This window comes from Schistocerca nitens, chromosome 5 (assembly GCF_023898315.1).
Source record: "Schistocerca nitens isolate TAMUIC-IGC-003100 chromosome 5, iqSchNite1.1, whole genome shotgun sequence".
NCBI classification, from domain to species: Eukaryota; Metazoa; Arthropoda; class Insecta; order Orthoptera; family Acrididae; genus Schistocerca; species Schistocerca nitens.
Window position 1 is genome coordinate 506,275,007 of NC_064618.1, and position 23,631 is coordinate 506,298,637.

Below are 23,631 nucleotides of genomic sequence, written 5' to 3' on the forward strand. Positions count from 1 at the left end.
TGTTGCTGTAAATTACACTAAGTTATTTACATAGTGTCAGGCAGTTGTCATCAGCATGCAATTATACAGCCAATCAGTCAACAAGTTAAATAATGATTAGTAGTACAACTCTAAATTTAATAGTATTTACTTATGAAGAGTTATGTGGATAGTGTATTTACTACTGTTATTTATCTTTTACAAATATACGTATCAGGTGGTAAGCATTCATACCAGAGACTGTTTTTGATAATTTCAATATATGTCATGCATAAACAGGGGAAACTTTATTGAACACACGTAAATAACAGAACACAACACAAATCACAGCCTAGCACTGCAGTTTACAAAGCTTGATATAATTCAGCCTGTGTGCCTGTTACTGAAACATGCCAAGCTGTCCATCCTCTGTGAAGCCCCAGTGTACACTGAATGCTGGGTATTGATCCAGGGGTGTGCTGGCAGCAGCACTGAGCATGGCACGACTCACCCTCACTCCCCTCCCTTCCCACACACTCTGGATCAATGAAATGTGTATAACCCTTCTTAGGAGTGAAAATCAATGCAGATGCCGGAGTGTAGGATACGTGTTAGTGATAGGATGTTGTTAATACTTACACCTCTTGCCTGTGTGCAACATGATCTTGTTTGTGTGATAAGAGCCCATGGGCATGACATGGTGTTGCCTAAACTGCAAGAAGCCATTACTGCTGTTTAAGCAGACACTTCAGACATACTACAGTGGTTATAAATGTGTGTATGAAAAAATACTCATCTCATGCAAACTTTAAGGAAGAAAACCAGTCCCTGTAAATGTGAGTAAGCCTTAGATTTTCATAAACTTGTGTAATTTTAGCAACACATAAAAAGTGTCACTTGCACATTTTTGTTCCACACGTTTCATCTAGATGCATGTTGTTATTAGCCATGCTGCATGTGCTAGCACAAGCACTTAAATAATGAAATTACTGAGCTGATGTCAACTCTGTTGCTGCAGGCAACACAGGACTATGAATGAAAAAAGGCCACGTCTGGCAGTATTAACTAAGGTGTCAGTATGTTGTTTTACCTGTATGTGATCTCTAGACGAAAGCAATGTTATTATGACATATGAACATGGTATCTCACCTGTCTGTTGACTTTTATGCTTCATCTGTGAATTTGTAATAGCTAATAACTTGTATTTATAGAAAATTTTGTATTTTAAAACCTCTCTGATAATTTTATGTACAATTAAGAACAAGTATTTATGCACTTATCTCTCTTTTTTCAGATAAGAATGAGCCCTCAAGATTCTTGGGAGAAGGGGTGAGCTTCAAGGCTAAATTGATTGGAATTTTGGAGGTCAACGAAGCTCGTGGTGACCGAATGTGTCAAGAGGCTTTGGCAGATCTCAAAATGGCAATCAGAGCTGCTGGAGAACACAAGCAAAGGATCAACATAAATATTGCCATAGATGGTTTGCGTCTCAGGGATGAAAAGACAGGGGTAAGAAAGAAACAATATTTTGTTAGCAGTAGCATTAATTTCCTCATATCTTCATCACAAATGTCAGTAAATATAGGTATTTGTATAATAAACTGGATTAAAACCATTTTTTATCTTTAGTAGATATTAAAAATTTAAAACATGTTACATTTTTTGTTTTCACTGTGTATTCATAAAAATAGTAAATTGAAGAATACAAATATCTATCTGCACTGCAAATCAGTTTTGTAATAATCATGGAAGTGAATTTCTGTGTGAGAGGCGAGGAAATATCTCATTACTGGTACTCTAATCCATTAATATTTGGAACAATATTTTTATAATACACAACATTGTTTTGTTCCTTCTAATGTTATGTTGCTGTTGTGTTGGTTGTTTCTTCTTCTCCTCCTCCTCCTTCTTCTTCTTCTTGCATAATTAGTAACCTTTCCCACAGAAACTTTAAACTCAAGGAAAAAAACTTATAATTGTCATTATTAGACACACTGCGGGAAGCCGTTAATTTTGTTTCTTGGGAATTGAAACAAAGTCAGGGCAATATAAATATCAGTAGCTGTCTCAAGCTGGTATCAGTGACAAGACAAGAAGCTGATAAAACCTGTTTCATCAACTATTTAAGAAATGTGACAGCACATCACTACTTCTGGTTATTGGCATAACCACGAGCCATTAAATATTTTTTGCAAGAATGATGAGCACATCACACTGTCAGATTTAATTAATTCACTTCTTCAAGCAATAATTTCTCTGAGATTTATACAATTAGCAGGAAGTGTCATGTCATTGCAGTGATTTCACCAGTAAATTATAATAAATTCGTGAACATCATCTTACAGCAACTAAATCTGATAGTGCTTGGTATTTCCTAGCTTTTTTGTATCCAACACGTATCTCCTCCTTGAGTATATTCTATCTTTTATTTGTTCTAAGACAGTTCATAATTACATTTTAAATCCTGCTTCATTCTGTTAATCTGAAAACATGTTTTCAACCAATTCTGCTTAGGGGTGCTGAGCTAACCATGCACAATCTTCTCATTTTACATATATATTACACAGTGTGTTGCAGATGTCTAACCACAACAGTACACTGTATTTCAGCTAATTTACCACAGTGCTTGTTCTTTATTAAGGCTATTACATCTGCATTAGTTCTCTGCAAGATGCTGGCAGGAATATATTGTACAACTGTTGCTTTTACTCTATCCTAATCCTTTTGTGAATGATGCACAAGAACAACAACTGCTGATATACTGCTGTGTAAGCCTGTATTTAACTATTTTTTGATTCGTGAGCATTGTGTGAAATGAAATTGGAGGCACTAATATTTTCTTACTAGCAATAAGATGATTACATATCTTAGATTTCTAAAAGTAAGTCTTCACATGTAGGGTGTCCTCTTTCCTACAGTGTCTTTACTGGAAATTGTTAGAAACTTGTGTGGCATTTCACCTCTAAATAAGCACCAAAATTGCCCCTGGTGGATGTCCCCAAATATTCAGTTGTTGCAGCATGTTAAATTTTTTTCTTGTTGCTTAAATGATGGGCAGATGTTAGTCACATAAAAGTGTGAATATTAGGCACTTTAACGTTATGATTTTAGATAACATTATTGGGAAACGGTGATCTGTCAATTAATTAGGGTTAGTGAAAAACTGTCTCAGTCACACAGTCATTTATTAAAAATATGACTGGTTTTGGTCTCTAGTAGTAGGCCATCTGCAGACAATGCACCATGCAGCTCATGTTGATGATACCTGGTACAGTTGTGCTGACCTCAGTTGAAAAACGGTAGTTCTGCAACCAGGATCAGCACAGCTATTCCAAGCATAATCAATGTTAGTCAACCTAAGCTGGATGGTGCATTATCTGAAGATGGCCTACTACTAGAGGCAAAACTGGTCATACTTTTAATAAATGACAGTGTAATTGAGACAGTTTTTTACTAATTTTATTTTAATGTTAGTGCTTGAGTGTATGGTCATTTATTCTATACACATAATATACAGAACAAAAAAGAATTTCAGAATGCTGTCTGTAGAGAGGGAAAAAAATGCTGAGATTATACGAACTGATGTGCAGATGCTGAGCATATTTTCTTCTGTGATGACTTGGGGGCGGGGGGGGGGGGGGGCGCAATATATTCAATATATTTGTGTGTGTAACTACAGGCTTCACCAGTTTCACATAGGTCTGTTCTTAAGATATAGTTCACATTTTCCAAACTGAATTACTTTCTGAATGTCTTCTAATCGAAAACTGATTGCATAAGGGTGTAGACGTATTCTCTTGATAGTATGTATCATGAGTTTTTCAGATATTTTTGTGTTTCTCCAACCAACACCGGTAATTTAAGGACAAAGATCCTGGTCTATATACAGGTTGCTTTCGTATAGCATTGTCATGGAGACATTGAGCTATATGTAAGATTGCTCTGCTCATAAGCTTTGGTGCTATAAGTATGTTGTGCTTCTTTCTGATAATGTTATCTTTGTTCATCACATTGGACTATATGAGTCAGTCAGCATTCACTTATTCCTTGAAGGTCATATTGTTTTATTCTTGTAGTGCGCTCAGTACCTTTTCATTCATTCCAATTTTCCTCAATTCATCTGAAACATATGTAGCCACTCTATGTGCCATTTCTGCTGAAAAATTGTGTGTCTTCAGAAGGATGTTAATTCTGTCTTTGTTCTCTGTATTTGCTGTCTTGTGTTCAACTGCATTGATATCATGCTGGATTCTTTGGATCCATAATTTTCCTGTCTCCTGCCTGAGATTTCTCATCACCAGTTGTGACTAGATCCTGTTTTCTGACTGTCTCAAGATACAATGGAGACTGGATCAACTTCTCGATAGACAGCCCATTTTGGATGGTGTTCCAGACTCCTTTTAGCCGATTTTTTTTATTTATGCAAGTTCTGATTATTCTTCCTTTAGTTTTGAGAAGCTGATCTGTTCTACTTTCCATTTTAATTTTGATATAGTTTCACAAGCGTAGACTGAATCTGTGAGAGATCCGGTTTTATAGTGTTAGATCTCATACAACATCTGTTATTATGTATTGACAAGGCTAAATATGGGCTTTATTCATTTTGTTGGTACTATTTATCCATGATGCTTTTTTGAATAGATTTTGTCACATTTTTTTTCTTCCAGGTTTTTAAATTGCTCCACTGTGTTAATTAGCTGATCATTTATACTTATATGGGTTTCATGGAGAGTTTTCTCAAACAGTATTTGTAATCCCAGTTTTTGGGCAGTTTTTTGTAGCCCAGTACTTCTTCCATACTGGGGGCAAAGAGAGCTAGATTGCTTGCATACCACAGCAGCCTGTTCTTGCTGAGGGTTACCTGTTCTAATTACATTACTTGTACCACATCTAAAATTTTCCACTGCAGTACTCATCTTGGCATTTGAAGGGTATTATTTTAAAGCTGTCTATGAAGTGTGTTATTTGTTACCTACCTACAGTAGAGTCTTGTTGCTTGTACAGGTACATGAACAAAAGATATTGATGAAAATCTGTTTCCCACTTCTCAAAATGGCTTGGAAGGTTCGAATTTCTTTTGCAAACAGTTAATTGCTGAAACTTCTTAACTTTCAAAAAGCAGCACAGATTTCATTCTCACTTACTGTATTACTGTCTGCATGTATGTTTTTTATGCTACTTTGTTTTTTCTGTTGTGTATCTGAGTAGTCAGCATAACTAGTGGTACTTTGTCCAATATTGAATTTCATTCCTGTTTCATTATCTTTTACTAAGCTACACGCTGCCCGCGGTGGTCTAGCGGTTCTAGGCGCTCAGTGCAGAACCGCACGACTGCTACCGTCGCAGGTTTGAATCCTGCCTCGGGCATGGATGTGTGTGATGTCCTTAGGTTAGTTAGGTTTAACTAGTTCTAAGTTCTAGGGGACTAATGACCTCAGAAGTTGAGTCCCATAGTGCTCAGAGCCATTTGAACCATTTTTGAACTAAGCTACACAATACAACAGTTCATATTATTTTATTGTGTTTTAGATTGTTTTACATCATTGTGAAGTTATCAAGGCTACACTCACCTCTAAGTTCTTCTTGTCTGTGTGATATAGAACATGTATAGTTTCATTTATGTTTCCTAATAACACTCTTAGAATTTTTTAAATATTCACACTGGCTACACTCAAAAGGAAACTCATATTTATTTGCTTTTGTAGTAACATGTAATTAAAATGTATATTCAACATAGTAATTAACTCATGATGTGTCCTTGTTTGAATTCAGTGAGTTACTTTCAATTGTGACTACTTTCTAATAGATGTGATGAATGTGTGAAATTAATGTGTCTGGAACAGATGTATACAACACCTATGCAGCTGTTACAAGTGTCTGCTTCCTAGAAATGCAGCTGCAACTTCAATTTTGATTGCTGTTGCTTCAGTAAAAGAGATTCTCCAAAAATGTGCCACTTTTCTTATCAAACCCTATGTTGATTGTACAGTGTTTTTGAGGTCACTAATCCGTGAGAATGACTAACATCAGGTTATCCTGTAGAGAAGTCAGTAATGTAATGTAAATGCCATGTGACTACGGCCTCCCCTCGGGTAGACTGTTCGCCTGGTGCATGTCTTTTGAGTTCACGCCACTTCGCTGACTTGTGTGTCGATGGGGATGAAATGATGATGATTAGGACAACACAACACCCAGTCCCTGAGTGGAGAAAATTTCCGACCCAGCCGGGAATCGAACCTGGACTGTTAGGTATGACATTCCGTCGCGCTGACCATTCAGCTACCAGGGGTGGACAAGTCAGTAATGAAAACCATTAAATCCTTTTGGATATATATGCTTTTGATAGATACTGAACCAAGAATTTAATTTTTTTGCATACTTTCATGTTATTTTGTAACAAAACACTGGAAACCATATTTCAGTGACAGCTCATTAAATGGATAAGTCCTGTAACATCCAATAATTAGTCCATTCTTGTTTTCTCTTTCCACTAGTCTGATTTTCCAAATGTCTTTGGGTGTATTTCTTATGTCTGCACCTTTGATCACACCAAATGCTTTTGCTGATCAATTGTGCAAGAAATAACTGAGCTGTATGGAAAATAAATAAAAGACAACCATCCATGACAATCGATTATTTTTTGTGGTCAGGGCTGCACAGCCTGTAACCATCAGAACTTGTTATTATCAGTATTTATTTCCAGACAGCTAGTTTTGGTCAAGCATTCACCTTCAAGTCACGTGTGTGGGCGTAAAAATATGTAAGATACACGACACATCAGGAGGCTGCAGTGAACCACTATATGTAATAGTTTTGGTTGGACCAGCTGATGTTTTTTTTCTAATGAGTAGACCTACTGTATTTTGATATTTAATTCTCAAATATTTATGCCATTTCATTAAATACCATGGTCCCCCCCGGTAGCTGAGTGATCAGCGCGACGGACTGTGAATCCTAAGGGCCCGGGTTCGATTCCCGGCTGGGTTGGAGGTTTCCTCCGCTCAGGAACTGGGTGTTGTGTTGTCCTAATCATAATCATTTCATCCCCATCGACCCGCAAGTCGCCGAAGTGGCGTCAAATTGAAAGACTTGCACCAGGCGAGCGGTCTACCCGATGGGAGGCCCTCGTCATACGCCATTATTATTATTAAATACCATGCATTACATTTTGTTATTGACGTTCTTATATGAGAAATAAAATTTCGTGTCCTATATATTATTCTCCCATCAAATGGTAGCTGAAAGAGCTTGAGAATCATTGATTGCCATTTAAATTTATGAAAAATAATTTGGTTAGAAATCTCAAAAATGTAAAAGAAAGAGCAGCTTCATGTCACGGTGCATGTAGGCAAAAGAGTAAGTGAAGAGCAGGGTTGGGGTGGGGTGGGGGGGTGGGGGGGGGAGAGTTATTTATACTCATTAGAGAAGTTAGTCACACTGATCTCAAGCATGGAAATAGTTTCTTCACTCATTAATTAAATTTCAGAAAATAAACTGCTTCATTAGCTGTGACAGTTCAGTCTGTTACTCATTTATTTATGAATTTCTAAAAACATCTGCTCTCAGTTCTTATTTCCAATATGACTATAAGATTTAAGAAGGAAATTTCTTGAGTGCAGATTGTTCCTTGTTTAAAAGACTTGTGAAGAAAGCAAACATAGCCTGCAGAAAACTTTGATGTGTCTTTTCATAATCTATTTGACACAAAAGATTCTTCACTTAGTTTATTTTATTTCCTGATGTCAATAGAATGATACGAGTTTAAATCTGAACTACGTCTTACAGCGTGATAATATTGTGAGGTGCAATTCATTAAAAAAGTATTCCAAGTAGCTTGAAAAACAATGTAAATATTCGTGATCATTTTCTCCGTATTGTGTTTATCTGTACTTACTGAAAGGAAATAAAATGAGTAGGGAGATTGAACAGACAGCTCAGAAATCTTCTGAAATGTAATGGTGCTGAATGTCACAGTCTGTTTATGCTGCTGTATTTAGAAAACTGTTTTTAATAAGATGCACAGCACTGCTTTCCTTTATACAAATCTTCTTTCCTTTTTATAAATCCTTTCTCAATTTTTATTTACAGGATTGCTTGTACCATCATCCTGTTCACAAAATATCATTTATTGCACAAGATATGTCCGATTCAAGGGCATTTGGTTATATTTTCGGCTCACCGGATACTGGACATAGATTTTTTGGAATAAAGACTGATAAAGCAGCGAGTCAGGTAAGCTCCCAATGAATTTGGGTAACACATTTAACATACATTTAGTAAAGCAGATTAATTTTCTTAAGTACAACAAAGAATACAGTGTTAATGCCATCAAACACCTCAAGTTATGTCTCCTTCAGGTGTGGAGAAAACAATGAATACATTAGTGCATTCAGAGAGATATTGGAAACTTTCAGTATTAACCAAAAGTGCACACAAATTGTCTAAATGATGGCAGCCTGTCACACTGGTTGCCATTAGATGGATTAAAACATAACTTTATTTTGCTTTCATTACTGCTCAGTTTTGATTGTGCAATCATTTTCAAATGATTGTAATTAACTATAAAATTTAAAGCTGTATCAACCCAAAGTTTGGCTTTAACTTGACAGTACTTTTAACCATGGTCCTGTTTAAGGTGGTATGCTGTTTGCCTTCCTCTGACCTTTGAGCTAACTCACCCAACCAGTTTAGCAGAACCTACAGTTTAATGTAGATCCTGAACCACGATGCAGCTCCAGAGTTGATAAGCAACAGGAAAAATCCCTGGACTGTTTGGGGCTCAAATCCAGGATCTTTGGATTTGGAGTCTGTTTATCCACTTTTACTTATTAATTTTTTGGCACTCTTTGTACAAAGTATGCAAACTGCTCCTCTCGAAAGCACTTGGATGTGTTACCGATTTTTTGACTTTATCTCATTTGTTTCATTGAATTTCAGTTCTAATATCTTCAGATACCTGGCATATTATGTGTATAAAAGCCTTCATGATAATGGATTGATTTGAATGAAATAATGCATACAGTGTCATCTAAAATATAGGTGAAATAAAATATAAAAGGAGAAGAGTACAAAATTGCATTTTTTTTAAAAATAAAACATTCAAGGCAGCTGATTTCTGTGGATTTCACATCTTATTGGTATTCACTATGATTATGTTTTATGAGGGTGCCATCAGTTCAAACATAATTATAGAAAGTCACTTTATTTTCTTGAGTTTCTTTCGCCTTCAATATTGAGATTGTCTTCCATTGGTAGAAACTCAAATCTGTTTTGAAGCTTAACGACATTATCTTTCAGTTTCTTATTATTTATTTATTTACACGCCAAGTTCCATGGGACAAAATTGAGGAACAAATCTCCAACGTCATTGGCCTCTCTCAAAACAATATATATATATATATATATATATACAGGGTGTTTCAAATATGACCGGTATATTTGAAACGGCAATAAAAACTAAACGAGCAGTGATAGAAATACACCGTTTGTTGCAATATGCTTGGGACAACAGTACATTTTCAGGCAGACAAACTTTCGAAATTACAGTAGTTACAATTTTCAACAACAGATGGCGCTGCGGTCTGGGACTCTCTATAGTACGATATTTTCCACATATCCACCATGCGTAGCAATAATATGGCGTAGTCTCTGAATGAAATTACCCGAAACCTTTGACAACGTGTCTGGCGGAATGGCTTCACATGCAGATGAGATGTACTGCTTCAGCTGTTCAATTGTTTCTGGATTCTGGCGGTACACGTGGTCTTTCAAGTGTCCCCACAGAAAGAAGTCACTGGGGTTCATGTCTGGCGAATAGGGAGGCCAATCCATGCCGCCTCCTGTATGTTTCGGATAGCCCAAAGCAATCACACGATCATCGAAATATTCATTCAGGAAATTAAAGACGTCGGCCATGCGATGTGGCCGGGCACCATCTTGCATAAACCACGAGGTGTTCGCAGTGTCGTCTAAGGCAGTTTAAACCGCCACAAATTCACGAAGAATGTCCAGATAGCGTGATGCAGTAATCGTTTCGGATCTGAAAAATGGGCCAATGATTCCTTTGGAAGAAATGGCGGCCCAGACCAGTACTTTTTGAGGATGCAGGGACGATGGGACTGCAACATGGGGCTTTTCGGTTCCCCATATGCGCCAGTTCTGTTTATTGACGAAGCCATCCAGGTAAAAATAAGCTTCGTCAGTAAACCAAATGCTGCACACATGCATATCGCCGTCATCAATCCTGTGCACTATATCGTTAGCGAATGTCTCTCGTGCAGCAATGGTAGTGGCGCTGAGGGGTTGCCGCGTTTGAATTTTGTATGGATAGAGGTGTAAACTCTGGCGCATGAGTCAATATGTGGACGTTGGCGTCATTTGGACCGCAGCTGCAACACGGCAAACGGAAACCCGAGGCCGCTGTTGGATCACCTGCTGCACTAGCTGCGCGTTGCCCTCTGTGGTTGCCGTACGCGGTCGCCCTACCTTTCCAGCACGTTCATCCGTCACGTTCCCAGTCCGTTGAAATTTTTCAAACAGATCCTTTATTGTATCGCTTTTCGGTCCTTTGGTTACATTAAACCTCCGTTGAAAACTTCGTCTTGTTGCAACAACACTGTGTTCTAGGCGGTGGAATTCCAACACCAGAAAAATCCTCTGTTCTAAGGAATAAACCATGTTGTCTACAGCACACTTGCACGTTGTGAACAGCACACGCTTACAGCAGAAAGACGACGTACAGAATGGCGCACCCACAGACTGCGTTGTCTTCTATATCTTTCACATCACTTGCAGCGCCATCTGTTGTTGAAAATTGTAACTACTGTAATTTCGAAAGTTTGTCTGCCTGAAAATGTACTGTTGTCCCAAGCATATTGCAACAAACGGTGTATTTCTATTGCTGCTCGTTTAGTTTTTATTGCCGTTTCAAATATACCGGTCATTTTTGAAACACTATATATATATATATATATATATATATATATATATATATATATATATATATATATATATATATATAATTGTTGGGTTCAAATTAATGATATGGTTATAATAGAGGGAAACATTCCACGTAGGAAAAATATATCTAAAAACAAAAATGATGTGACTTACCAAACGAAAGCACTGGCAGGTTGATACATACACAAACATACACACAAAATTCGAACTTTCGCAACCAACGGTTGCTTCATCAGGAAAGAGGAAAGGAGAGGGAAAGACGAAAGGATGTGGGTTTTAGGGGAGAGGGTAAGGAGTCATTCCAATCCCGGGAGCGGAAAGACTTACCTTAGGGGGAAAAAAAGGACAGGTATACACACACACACACACACACACACACACACACACACACACACACATACACAGACACAAGCAGACATTTGTCTGACAAATAAAGTTGATATTTACAATATTTGTCATTTTAATGATATGCTTTTATATGAAATGTCGATCATTAAGATCGACCAAAGCGTTCAGATTTTAGCAGTCAGATCTTTGTTAGAAAACTTTTTAATTTCACTTTAACATTAAATCCTAAACTATTATAGATATGATCAGTATTCAAGTTTTATTGGGATCACCATGACAATTTAAGAAAGATGGTAGATTAAAATTATTGTGGCTTCATTCCGTGAATTACTACAGAATTAAATAGTTTTCGTAAATGTTTCCCTTTATGGCCGATCTTAGGTCCACCATATTTAACACTGCTACGCCTTCCTGGGCACAAGCAGCTCGTACGGGGTTTCCCTATGATGTAGGTTCTCATCTGTCTCACTCGCACACTACAGCACTTAGGCCTAAACAGCCTGGCCTCATTCAGCACAATAGATGCCTGTGAATTTCCCCATCTCGTGACAAATCTGCGCTCTTTGTGGCACATGGTCCTGGATGACAGGATTCGTTTCACAATTCCTGGAAGGCTGTCTCTTTTGGCTATATATCTAAATGACAGCGAAATGCTCGGTAACTCACAACATTCAGTTTTAAATATTTCCTTTCTACCATTTTCCACTGCTGTTGGTAATGTTATATTCAGCCTAGTGCTGAAATGAATGTATTGTCATTTTTCATAATGTGTGTGACAAACCGTTTACTGAAAACTAGAGAATTATTTGGATAAAAATTTCAATTATTATTAAAATTTAACTGTTTGCTAATTCTCCTTGTGCATCTGTGCTGTGCTTGATTAAAATTCTTGCTTCATTGGCAGAGATAACTATTTCAACTTCATTATTATGAGATGGGTGATCACTGATACACAGCAAGAACAGGAGCAGGCATCCATATCATACTCTTTGGAATGGCAGTGTGATTTATCTGTCAGATGATGATTTGCCATGGAAACCGTCTGAGCTATCCAACATCACTTCTTCCCTTCAGCTAATATGAAATGAACCGAGTACTGCATCTTGGAAACTATAAACTAAGTTTATCGTAAAGAATGTTGCAGTTTATGCACAAATGCATGACATATATCACAGAAAATTTTGGAAAGTGTAATTTTTGTCACTTAACTGTTTTAATACTTCGACAACAAATTTTTGTTTTTGAAAGTGTTTTCCTTACAAGATGTTGGACTGACCTCAACCTGACTTAAGTTTCAGAAAAAGCAAACAAGGTGGAGGACTCTTAAAAGCAGCATGGAAAGAGTATTTACACCAGTTTTATTTAAACTCTACACAAACACCAGTATATCAATTTTGAATGCAAATCTTACTTACATAATCATCACCTAACATTATGATCCCATGCTTCAAACTTTAAAGAAGTGAATAAACAGAAACACTCACATATCTCAGTTGTGACAGTCAGGTCGAATACCTCACGGCCGTTATCATCAATGCTGCCGAATGTTCTATTCCTCGTACTACCTCTTCTTCACGTCGCGTTTCCGTCCCCTGGTGGAATGAGGCTTGTAGAGACGCTATCCGTGCTCAACGACGTGCTTTACGCACCTTTCGCCGCCATCCTACGTTGGCGAATTGTATTGGATACAAACGACTCCGAGCACAATGCCGTAGAGTCATCAAAGACAGCAAAAAAGCTTGTTGGGCCTCTTTCACCAGCTCCTTTAACAGTTTTACTCCCTCTTCTGTCGTCTGGGGTGGCCTGCGCTGGCTGTTGGGCATTAAGGCCCACTCCTCGGTACCTAGCCTGACTTCAAGTAATGACGTCCTTGTTGATCCTGTGGATGTCTCCAACGCCTTCGGCCGCTTTTTCGCATAGGTTTCAAGCTCCGCCCATTACCACCCTGCCTTCCTTCCCAGGAAAGAGGCAGAAGAGGCTCGGCGACCTTCCTTCCACTCGCTGAATCTGGAAAATTATAATGCCCCCTTTACTATGCGGGAACTCGAACGTGCACTTGCACTGTCCCGGTCCTCTGCTCCGGGGCCAGATGCCATTCACGTTCAGATGCTGGCACACCTTTCTCCGGCAGGCAAAAGCTTTCTTCTTCGTACCTACAATCGCGTCTGGACCGAAGGTCAAGTCCCCATGCGTTGGCGTGACGCCGTCGTTATTCCTATACCCAAACCCGGGAAGGATAGACACCTTCCTTCTAGTTACCACCCCATTTCTCTTACAAGCTGTGTCTGCAAGGTGATGGAGCGCATGGTTAACGCTCGGTTAGTTTGGATTCTTGAATCTCGACGGCTACTTACCAGTGTTCAATGCGGCTTTCGTCGCCGCCGCTCCGCTGTTGACCACCTTGTGACCTTGTCGACATTCATCATGAACAACTTTTTTCGAAAGCGCCAAACGGTAGCCGTGTTCTTCGATTTGGAGAAGGCTTATGATACCTGTTGGAGAGGAGGTATCCTCCGCACTATGCACAGGTGGGGTCTACGCGGTCGCCTGCCCCTTTTTATTGATTCCTTTTTAACAGATCGAAAGTTTAGGGTACGTGTGGGTTCCGTATTGTCCGACGTCTTCCTCCAGGAGAATGGAGTGCCTCAGGGCTCCGTCTTGAGCGTAGCCCTTTTTGCCATAGCGATCAATCCAATTATGGATTGCATTCCACCTAATGTCTGGGGCTCTCTTTTTGTCGATGACTTCGCGATCTACTGCAGTGCCCAGAGAACATGCCTCCTGGAGGCTGTCTTCAGCGTTGTCTAGACAGTCTATACTCATGGAGTGTGGCAAATGGCTTCCGGTTCTCTGAAGAGAAGACGGTTTGCAGCAACTTTTGGCGATATAAAGCGTTCCTTCCGCCATCCTTACATCTCGGTCCCGTTGTTCTCCCCTTCGTGGAAACAACTAAGTTTCTAGGGCTCACACTGGACAGGAAACTTTGTTGGTCTCCGCACGTCTCTTATTTGGCTGCCCGTTGTACACGTTCCCTTAATGTCCTCAGAGTTCTTAGTGGTTCATCTTGGGGAGCGGATAGCACTGTCCTGCTTCGCTTGTATCGGTCCATAGTCCGATCAAAGCTGGATTATGGGAGCCTCGTCTATTCGTCTGCCCGGCCATCCCTCATACGCCGTCTCCACTCCATCCACCATAGGGGGTTACGACTTGCGACCGGAGCATTCTACACTAGTCCCGTCGAGAGTCTTTATGCTGAAGCTGCCGAATTACCATTGACCTACCGGCGCGACGTACTGCTTTGTCGGTATGCCTGCCGGCTGTTGTCAATGCCCGACCACCCCTCTTATCAGTCCTTCTTCGCCGATTCTCTCGACCGTCAGTATGGGTTGTATGTGTCTGCCCTGCTGCCCCCTGGAGTCCGCTTTCATCGCCTGCTTCAACAATTGGATTTTGCCCTCCCTACCACCTTCAGAGAGGGTGAGAGCCCTGTCGGCTCCAGGCTCCGGTTCATATTTATCTCGACCTCAGCTCGCTCCCGAAGGAGGGTACTCCGGCTGCAGTGTATTGCTCACGGTTTGTCGAACTTCGTGCGCGACTTGCCAGTCACACCTTTATTTACACTGATGGCTCCAAAACACGATGGTGTTGGCTGTGCTTTTGTCATCGGGGCCATCGTCTTTAAATACCGGCTCCTCGACCAATGTTCCAGCTTTACGGCCGAGCTTTTTGCTCTACATCAGGCCGTTCAGTATGCCCGCCGCCACCTCCATTCATCGTATGTACTCTGCTCTGATTCACTCAGTGCTCTTCAGAGCCTTGGAGCTCCATATCCGGTCCATCCCTTGGTGCAACGGATCCAGCAGTCCCTCCATTCTTTTGCTGCAGATGGCTCTCCTGTCAGCTTTCTGTGGGTTCCCAGCCTTGTAGGAGTGCCTGGGAATGAGGCTGCTGATGCTGCAGCCAAGGCTGCAGTCCTCCTGCCTCGGCCAGCCTCCCATTGTGTCCCATCATCTGACGTTAGTGGGGTTGTTTGTAAGAGGCTTGTGTCGTTGTGGTGGGATACTTGGTCATCACTTCAAGGAAACAAGCTCCAGGCAGTAAAACCATTCCCAACTGCTTGGACAACCTCCTCCCGACCATCTCGGCGAGAAGAGGTCCTTCTGACCAGGTTGCAGATTGGGCATTGCCGGTTTAGCCACCGCTACCTGCTCTCCGGTGACCCAGCCCCGCAGTGCCCTTGTGGTCATGCATTAACAGTGCGCCATGTTTTATTGTCGTGTCCCCGTTTTAGTCAATCTTGTGTTGTCCTGTCTCTGCCATCTACTTTAAAGGATATTTTAGCTGATGACGCTCGAGCAGCTGCTCGTGTTCTTTGTTTCATTACTTTGACTGGCTTGTCCAAAGACATCTAACTCCTTCACTTATTTTATCTGCATCATTGTAAGAACTTTCTGGTGCTCCCCCCCCCCCCCTTGAGTTTTACTAGATTCTATGTGCTCTAACAATTGTGACTGGGCACTAATGACCTCAGTAGTTGAGCGCCCTTAAACCCCACCCAAAAAAAAAAAAAAAAAAAAAAAAAAAAAAAAAAAAAAAAAAAAAAAAAAAAACTCGCATATCTCACATCGTACTACGTATCGAAACTCCTTAAGCCAAACCGACAGAAAACTAAATTTGGTACTTTACACCTGCTCACCCTGGAAATGTAGAAGTTGCCTCGTAATGGTAATGGTCACCAGCTGCAATAATTCTTGATCATGTCCTGAAGTTCTGGAAACACAGTGAGAATGTAAAACAAAAAGATTGTGTAGATAATGACTGAATTCAACCACAAAAACATCCTTGAATTCAGAAATCCTGCTTAAATCTGTTCTTTCCTTGTGCTGTTCTGATGAGTCTGGCATGACCAATTCTTTGCAAGGCATAAGGTTGAAAATTACAGTAATTCAGTTCAGTATGGTAATCACACAGTGTCCATGATCAACCATTTTAACAAAACTTCTCCCATTGATGGCAAAACACTTTCTGAAGTCTGATAAGTAATTACCAGTCAATGGGAATAGAAACACACCCAAGAAATTAATTACTATATTCTGTAGTGAAATGTTCTAGCTATCTGACTGAAGTGCAGAAAGATTTTTTTCAGTCCCCTAACTGACCACCCCAAGGCACTGAATGAGGAAATGTGGAGAAACGAAGTTGCTCAGCAAGGGTTTATTACATCAGCAAAAGTTCTGACAATTGCAGTGGACTGGTCATGGCAGCTTTGCGTGTCTACCTGAACCAGTAATGTAATGCGATTTTGTAAACATCTCAATGGCAATGCTGAGTGTTATCACAACTCAGTAGACGACATCTAGCACTTTGCAATTGAAACCTGGCAACTGGCATATGAACTGTTGGGGATCATCTTACACTGCTTCAGATCATCTTATGCTTCCTCATCTATAGAAAAAACATCTGGAATCCATTAAACAAACTGTACCTTAGACACAGCCATTTCAAGAAAAGTATATCATGTGGAAGCTACTTCAACTGGGAGATGACCAAATGTGTCCCTGTTCTGAGCTGACACATAATGTGGTATCTTGAATGAGTGACCACCTCAATGCCAACCAGATTGGCTTTTGAAAATGTTGATCTTGTGAAACCCAACTCGCAGTTCTCTCACTTGACACACTGAAAGCTTCAGATAAAGGCAATAAATCAGAGGCTGTGTTTCTTGATTTTCAAAAAGCATTTGACTTGATATCACACCTACGCTTATTGTCAAAAGTACTATCATACGGGGTATTAAGTGAAACATGTGACTGAATTGAAGACTTTTTGGTGGGGTGGACAAAACATGTTATCTTGAATGGAGAGTCATTGTCAGATGTAGAAGTAACTTTGGGTGTGCCCCAGGGAAGTGTGTTGGGACCCTTGCTCTCCATGTTGTATGTTAATGACCTTGCAGACAATGTTAATAGTAAAATCAGGATTTTTTCAAATGATGCAGCTATCTATTAATTGAGTATTATCTGAAAGATGCTGCACAAATATTCAGTCAGATCTTGACGAGGTTTCAAAGTGGTACACAGATTGGCAACTTGCTTTAAATGTTCAGAAATATGTGTCACTGTTGGAATTGGCCGACTCGTACAAATACTTGGATGCAACACTTTGTAGGGATATGACACAGAATGATCACATGGGTTCAGTCTTGGGTAAAGCAGGTGGTAACTTTAGTTTATTGGTAGAATACTGGGGGAGTGCAATCAATCTACGAAGGAGATTGCATACAGATCACTCATGTGACCAGTTCTAGAATATTGCTCAAGTGTGTGGGACCTGTACCAGATAGGACTAACCGGGGATATTGAATGTATACAGAAAAGGGCAACACAAATGGTCACATGTTTGCTTAATCCATGGGAGGGTGTCACAGAGATACTGAAGGAACTGAACTGGAATGCTCTTGAAGACAAAGATAAACTATCCCGAGAAAGTCTATTAAATTAAAAAATTTTCAAGGATCATCTTTAAATGATTACTCTAGGAATATACTACAACCCCCTACATACCATTCACATAGGAATCTTGAGGATGAGATTAGAATAGTTACTGCATGAACAGAGGCATTTAAACAGTCATTCTTCCCATGCTCCACATGTGAGTGGGACAGTAAGAAATTCAAATAACTGGTACAATGGGATGTACCTTCTGCCATACACCTCACAGTGGTTTGCAGAGTATAGATGTAAATATAGATGTAGATGTAGATACTGTTCTCAAGATACAATGTCTCACTTGTTGAATTATCCAAATATGCTTCTTCCATAAATCATGAAACCTTCAGGGATGCTTACAAGTGATCAATAAGTAATAAACTATTGCTGAATCTAAAGAAAATGAACAGCACAAATTTCATTTTACAGAGGAGAATTGTTAACTGTAGATGCTAATGCCGAACATTGTGTAGCAAACACAATAATATCGAGAATGAATATAGATTGTCATCTGAAGTAAGATAAGCACACACAAAGCTATTAGGTAAGTGAATGTCATCAGCAAGTTATGCCCTTATAGAGCCCTGTCATCTTTGTTACATCAGGTGCCTCAAATGTGCATGCTGTTCCTAAGTACACTCAGTCATTTGCTGTGGTATAATTTTTTGGGATCAAATGCACAACTTACTGCCACAGTATTCAAACTACAGAAAAGGCCATAAGAATAAAGACTAGAGCAATAATCAGTCTTATTGTAAAAATTGGCCAAATTTAAAAGAACACAAAATCTCCCTGATTGGCGATATTTTTCTGAAACTTTTAACTTAGCACAGACATCAGTGTGACATGCTTTTAATAGCTGCCACAACAAAAATATGGCACAAAATCTGAAGATATTCTCATCATATGTAAAGTATACCATTGGCAAGGCACAATCAATACCATGACAATGGTAATATTACTGATGATAGTACTACTAAAGTATTTTGTTGACACCCACCTACATAGGGAGAAATGATCATCATGATAAAATAAGAGAAATGAGAGCTTTCACGGAAAGATTTAAGTGTTGTTTTTCACACATACCGTTTGAGAATGGAACGGTACAGAAATAGTCTGAAGGTAATTCGATGAGCCCTCTGCCAGGAACTTGTATGTGAACTGCAGAGTAGTCATGTAGATGTAGATGTAGACCTCATTGGTAGATAATGAGAATAGCTCACTGCTACCTGCAAGTTTAAAAGTTATTGTCAGAGAGATGATTGGGTTAACAGTGTATAGCAGTGTGCCAGAGTTGCCTGATTCCCCAACCGAGGAACTGAATGTAGAGGTCAGTACCCTACTGGTGACATGGTTCTTGGCTGTAACTCCTTGCTTAACATGTGATAGTAGGGCTAGATCCTTGTGGTGCTAAGCATTAGATTTTCCTATCATGGGGTCCATATCATGCCCAGGTTTTCTTCTACAGAAAGCTGGCTGAAGCCAGAGATAAATTCAGCCGAAACTTTTACAAAGGCACAGACGGTGTTTAGAAAGGATAGATTGCATGCAACCGGTGGTGGCGTGTTTGTCGCTGTTAGTAGTAGTTTATCCTGTAGTGTAGTAGAAGTGTATAGTTCCTGTGAAATATTATGGGTGGAGATTACACTCAGCAACTGAGCTAGGTTAATAATTGGCTCCTTTTACCGACCTCCCGACTCAGCAGCATAGTTGCAGAACAACTGAGAGAAAATTTGGAATACATTGCACATAAATTTTCTCAGCATATTATAGTCTTAGGTGGAGATTTCAATTTACCAGATATAGACTGGGACACTCAGATGTTTAAGACGGGTGATAGGGACAGAGCATCGAGTGACATTATACTGAGTGCACTATCCGAAAATTACCTCGAGCAGTTAAACAGAGAACCGACTCGTGGAGATAACATCTTGGACCTACTGATAACAAACAGACCCGAACTTTTCGACTCTGTAAGTGCAGAACAGGGAATCAGTGATCATAAGGCCGTTGCAGCATCCCTGAATATGGAAGTTAATAGGAATATAAAAAAAGGGAGGAAGGTTTATCTGTTTCGCAAGAGTAATAGAAGGCAGATTTCAGACTACCTAACAGATCAAAACGAAAATTTTGGTTCCGACACTGACAATGTTGAGTGTTTATGGAAAAAGTTTAAGGCAATTGTAAAATGCATTTTAGACAGGTACGTGCCGAGTAAAACTGTGAGGGACTGGTAAAACCCACCGTGGTTCAACAACAAAGTTAGGAAGCTACTGCGAAAGCAATGAGAGCTTCACTCCAAGTTTAAACGCAGCGAAAACCTCTCAGACAAACAGAACCTAAATGATGTCAAAGTTAGCGTAAGGAGGGCTATGCGTGAAGCGTTCAGTGAATTCGAAAGTAAAATTCTATGTACCGACTTAACAGAAAATCCTAGGAAGTTCTGGTCTTACGTTAAATCAGTAAGTGGCTCAAAACAGCATATCCAGACACTCCGGGATGATGATGGCATTGAAACAGAGGATGACACGCGTAAAGCTGAAATACTAAACACCTTTTTCCAAAGCTGTTTCACATAGGAAGACCGCACTGCAGTTCCTTCTCTAAATCCTCGCACAAATGAAAAAATGGCTGACATCGAAATAAGTGTCCAAGGAATAGAAAAGCAACTGGAATCACTCAACAGAGGAAAGTCCACTGGACCTGACGGGATACCAATTCGTTTCTACACAGAGTACGCGAAATAACTTGCCCCCCTTCTGACAGCCGTGTACCGCAAGTATCTAGAGCAGGGCTGGCCAAACGCTGCACAGTGTGCAGACGTGCGGAAGTGCTGCACATGTGCGCACGTGTGCGACAGCGACATCTGTTATTAGACATGTGTCCCAAATGAACGGCGGCGGCTCCAATTCCCTGTTTCTGTGGTACAAGCAAGAGCGCAACATAACCAGTCTCGTTTACCCCTGGTGACCATAACCTTAACAGAGAAGTACTGAGAAATGGCAGGTACTGTGAAAAAGCAAAGGACGGGAGATCTATGTTCTCAGTCGTTTAAAAACGACTGGGAACTGCAATTCTTTTTTGTGGCCGTTGTGGAAAACTCACAGCGTTTGCTGTGCCGCCGAATAATAGGCGGACAGCGAATGTTTTCACTACAATACATATCAAAAAGGCGAGTGTAGTGTACTCAACAGTGAAGAACGGCAAGCAAAATTAAACGTCCTTAAGTAAATGGATGAGACACATCAACTCGATTTTACTGTACTTCTTGAACTCTTAGTTTCTTGTGTTACATTTATGTCTATTTTACTGTACGCTGTACAGTGTACTGTTTTCAATTTTCCAGAATGACAACCACACAAAATCTTTACTGCGAGCAAGTTTTAAAATTGCATTAAGAACTGCACAATCTGGGGAGTTTGTGAAAGGGTGTCTCATTGATGCTGCAGAATTTGTGTGTCCCACGAACGTTAGCTGGTTTCAAGAAATCAGTCTATCCAAACAAACAGTGACAAGACGTATCAGTGATATGGCCGGCGATGTGCTCAGGCAGCTAATAAATTAGGCTAAAGACTTTGTTGCTCCCTCTGTTGCGCTCGATGAAGCAACAGATCTTACAGATACAGCCAAGGTTGTGATATACTCGCACATACGAGGTGTCGATAACGCACTTTGTGTGACAGAGGACGTACCTTTGAAAGGGACTACTACAGGTGCGGACTTACTCCAAGCTGTCGAGCAAGCGATTGATGGTATCGGTATGGACTGGAATCGGTTAGTCTCAGTGACCACAGATGGAGCACCATAAATGCAAGGCCATCAGAGAGGACTCTTAGCACGGATGCGCAAAAAGCTAGGGTGCACAGACGAGACATTGTATGGAATTAACTGCATTCTGCATCGAGAGGCGCTTTGTGCAAAATCAGTAACGTTAGCAAATATCATGCACAATGTTGGGCGTACTGTAAACTATCTCAAGACACATGGGCTTACGCATCGCCAGTTTCGGCGGTTCTTGGAGGAATTAGTAACGGAGTACGGCGACATACCTTACTACACCGAAGTACGCTGGCTCAGTCGAGGTAAAATGTTGAAAACATTTTTTTGATTTACGTTTGGTCGTAGTAACATTCTTACATGAGAAGGGAAAAAGTGAACCTATGTTGGAAGACTCTTGTTGGATATCAGACCTTGCATTTCTCGTAGACATTACGTCTCACATGAACAGCCTGAACGTCAGTTTGCAAAGCGAAAATAATTTAATTTCTGACATGTCGGAAAAAGTTAATGCCTTTGAAATGAAGCTTGCGCTTTGGGAGAGCCAGCTATTGACAGAAAACACTGCACATTTACATACTCTTGGACTGGTCCATGAAAGTGCTAGATTTCAAGAATACATGTCAATAATTGTAAAAATTAAGGAACAATTTTCGATTTGCAGATGTTACGAGTTTGTCTCCTGTCATTCGCCTCTTTGCTCGACCATTCTCGTCGTTAGTTGAAGATGCTCCGAATGATCTACAGATGGAACTGATCGACCTACAGTGCAATATAAGGCTGAAGGACAAGTTCTTTGCAGTGCGAAGCACAAAAGACTTCTACGAAACTTTTTCACAACAAGAATTTCCACGCCTGCACCGAGAAGCCGCGAGAGTTATGTCCATGTTCCGGTCGACATATGTTTGTGAAAGATTTTTCTCGGTAATGAAAATGAATAAATCAAGGTTTCGATCAAGCATAAGTGATGAAAATCTTCGCTACTGCTTGCGTTTGTCAATGAGCCGTGCTTTTGTGCCCGATATTAACTATATCATTACTCATGACCAGTGATAAACGTATTTGCATTTATTCCTTTCATAATTAAAAATTATTGTTTACTAACTGAGCATTATTGCGTCATTCTGCTCCATGTACATTATTATCAGGAAAACTGGTCATTAAACCGATTGTTCCAATGTATACTTACATTTAGGTTTTTTTTTTTAATGTGTGAAGGGCTACGTTCAGCTGAAGTCGATAAAACATAACATTCATCTAATTGTCGGTTATTATGCAGATTTCAGATGGAACTGATGAAAGATATAGCAGTAATGGTACTGAACTAACAGGTGATCATCGAGTAGTCTGCGGTTACCATTCTGTTCAAAGGTCAGTGAGACAGAAATTATGTAGGTGTAACTGAGGGCACCGAGAATTAGTTATAGGTAACCTTGCATTAGTTTAATATTAGTTGAAATCATGAATAAGGTTTGTTGGAAGTCGCTAAGTGCTCTCTTTTTTATACTAGGTCAAAAACATTACGCGTATCTACATGCCGCCAGTCAAGCTGCCTTAATAAAAACCCACGGTTGTTAACTGTATTACTTGTCTTACTGAGTTAAAGTGTTAACATAAAAGTAGACGTCTCAATGAGTAGACTGTGACAGTATTTTAAATGTTTAATACGCGAGATACCTTCCCATGGTTGGCTTGCAAGCTGTGGAAAGAGCACTAGAATGCGCCGGTACAGAGTATCCCAGCAAGTGGATGGAGCGACATCTGTGCGTAGAAACATGCACTACATGAACGCTGACGGCTGCGGCGTGCACGCTGAGACCCGGAAGTTGCACATGTGCAGGAGCACCGCACGCGTGCAGAATTTCTGGCCGGCCCTGCTCTAGAGGAACGGAAGGTTCCAAATGATTGGAAAAGAGCACAGGTAGTCCCAGTCTGCAAGAAGGGTCGTCGAGCAGATGCGCAAAACTATAGACCTATATCTCTGACGTCGATCTGTTGTAGAATTTTGGAACATGTTTTTTGCTCGAGTATCATGTCGTTTTTGGAAACCCAGAATCTACTCTGTAGGAATCAACATGGATTCTGGAAACAGCGATCGTGT

General features: G+C 40.1%; 1 protein-coding gene across 1 annotated transcript in view; it reads left to right on the forward strand.

The window, feature by feature from the left end:
* Positions 1-656: 656 nt before the first annotated feature.
* Positions 657-23,631, forward strand: part of LOC126259597 (protein disabled) — a 102,459-nt gene continuing 79,484 nt past the window's right edge. The window contains exons 1-3 of the mRNA XM_049956506.1: positions 657-794; positions 1,253-1,467; positions 8,047-8,190. Coding sequence (XP_049812463.1) covers positions 758-794; positions 1,253-1,467; positions 8,047-8,190 — 396 coding nt within the window. The 5' untranslated portion in view covers positions 657-757. The remainder of the gene's footprint in view (positions 795-1,252; positions 1,468-8,046; positions 8,191-23,631) is intronic.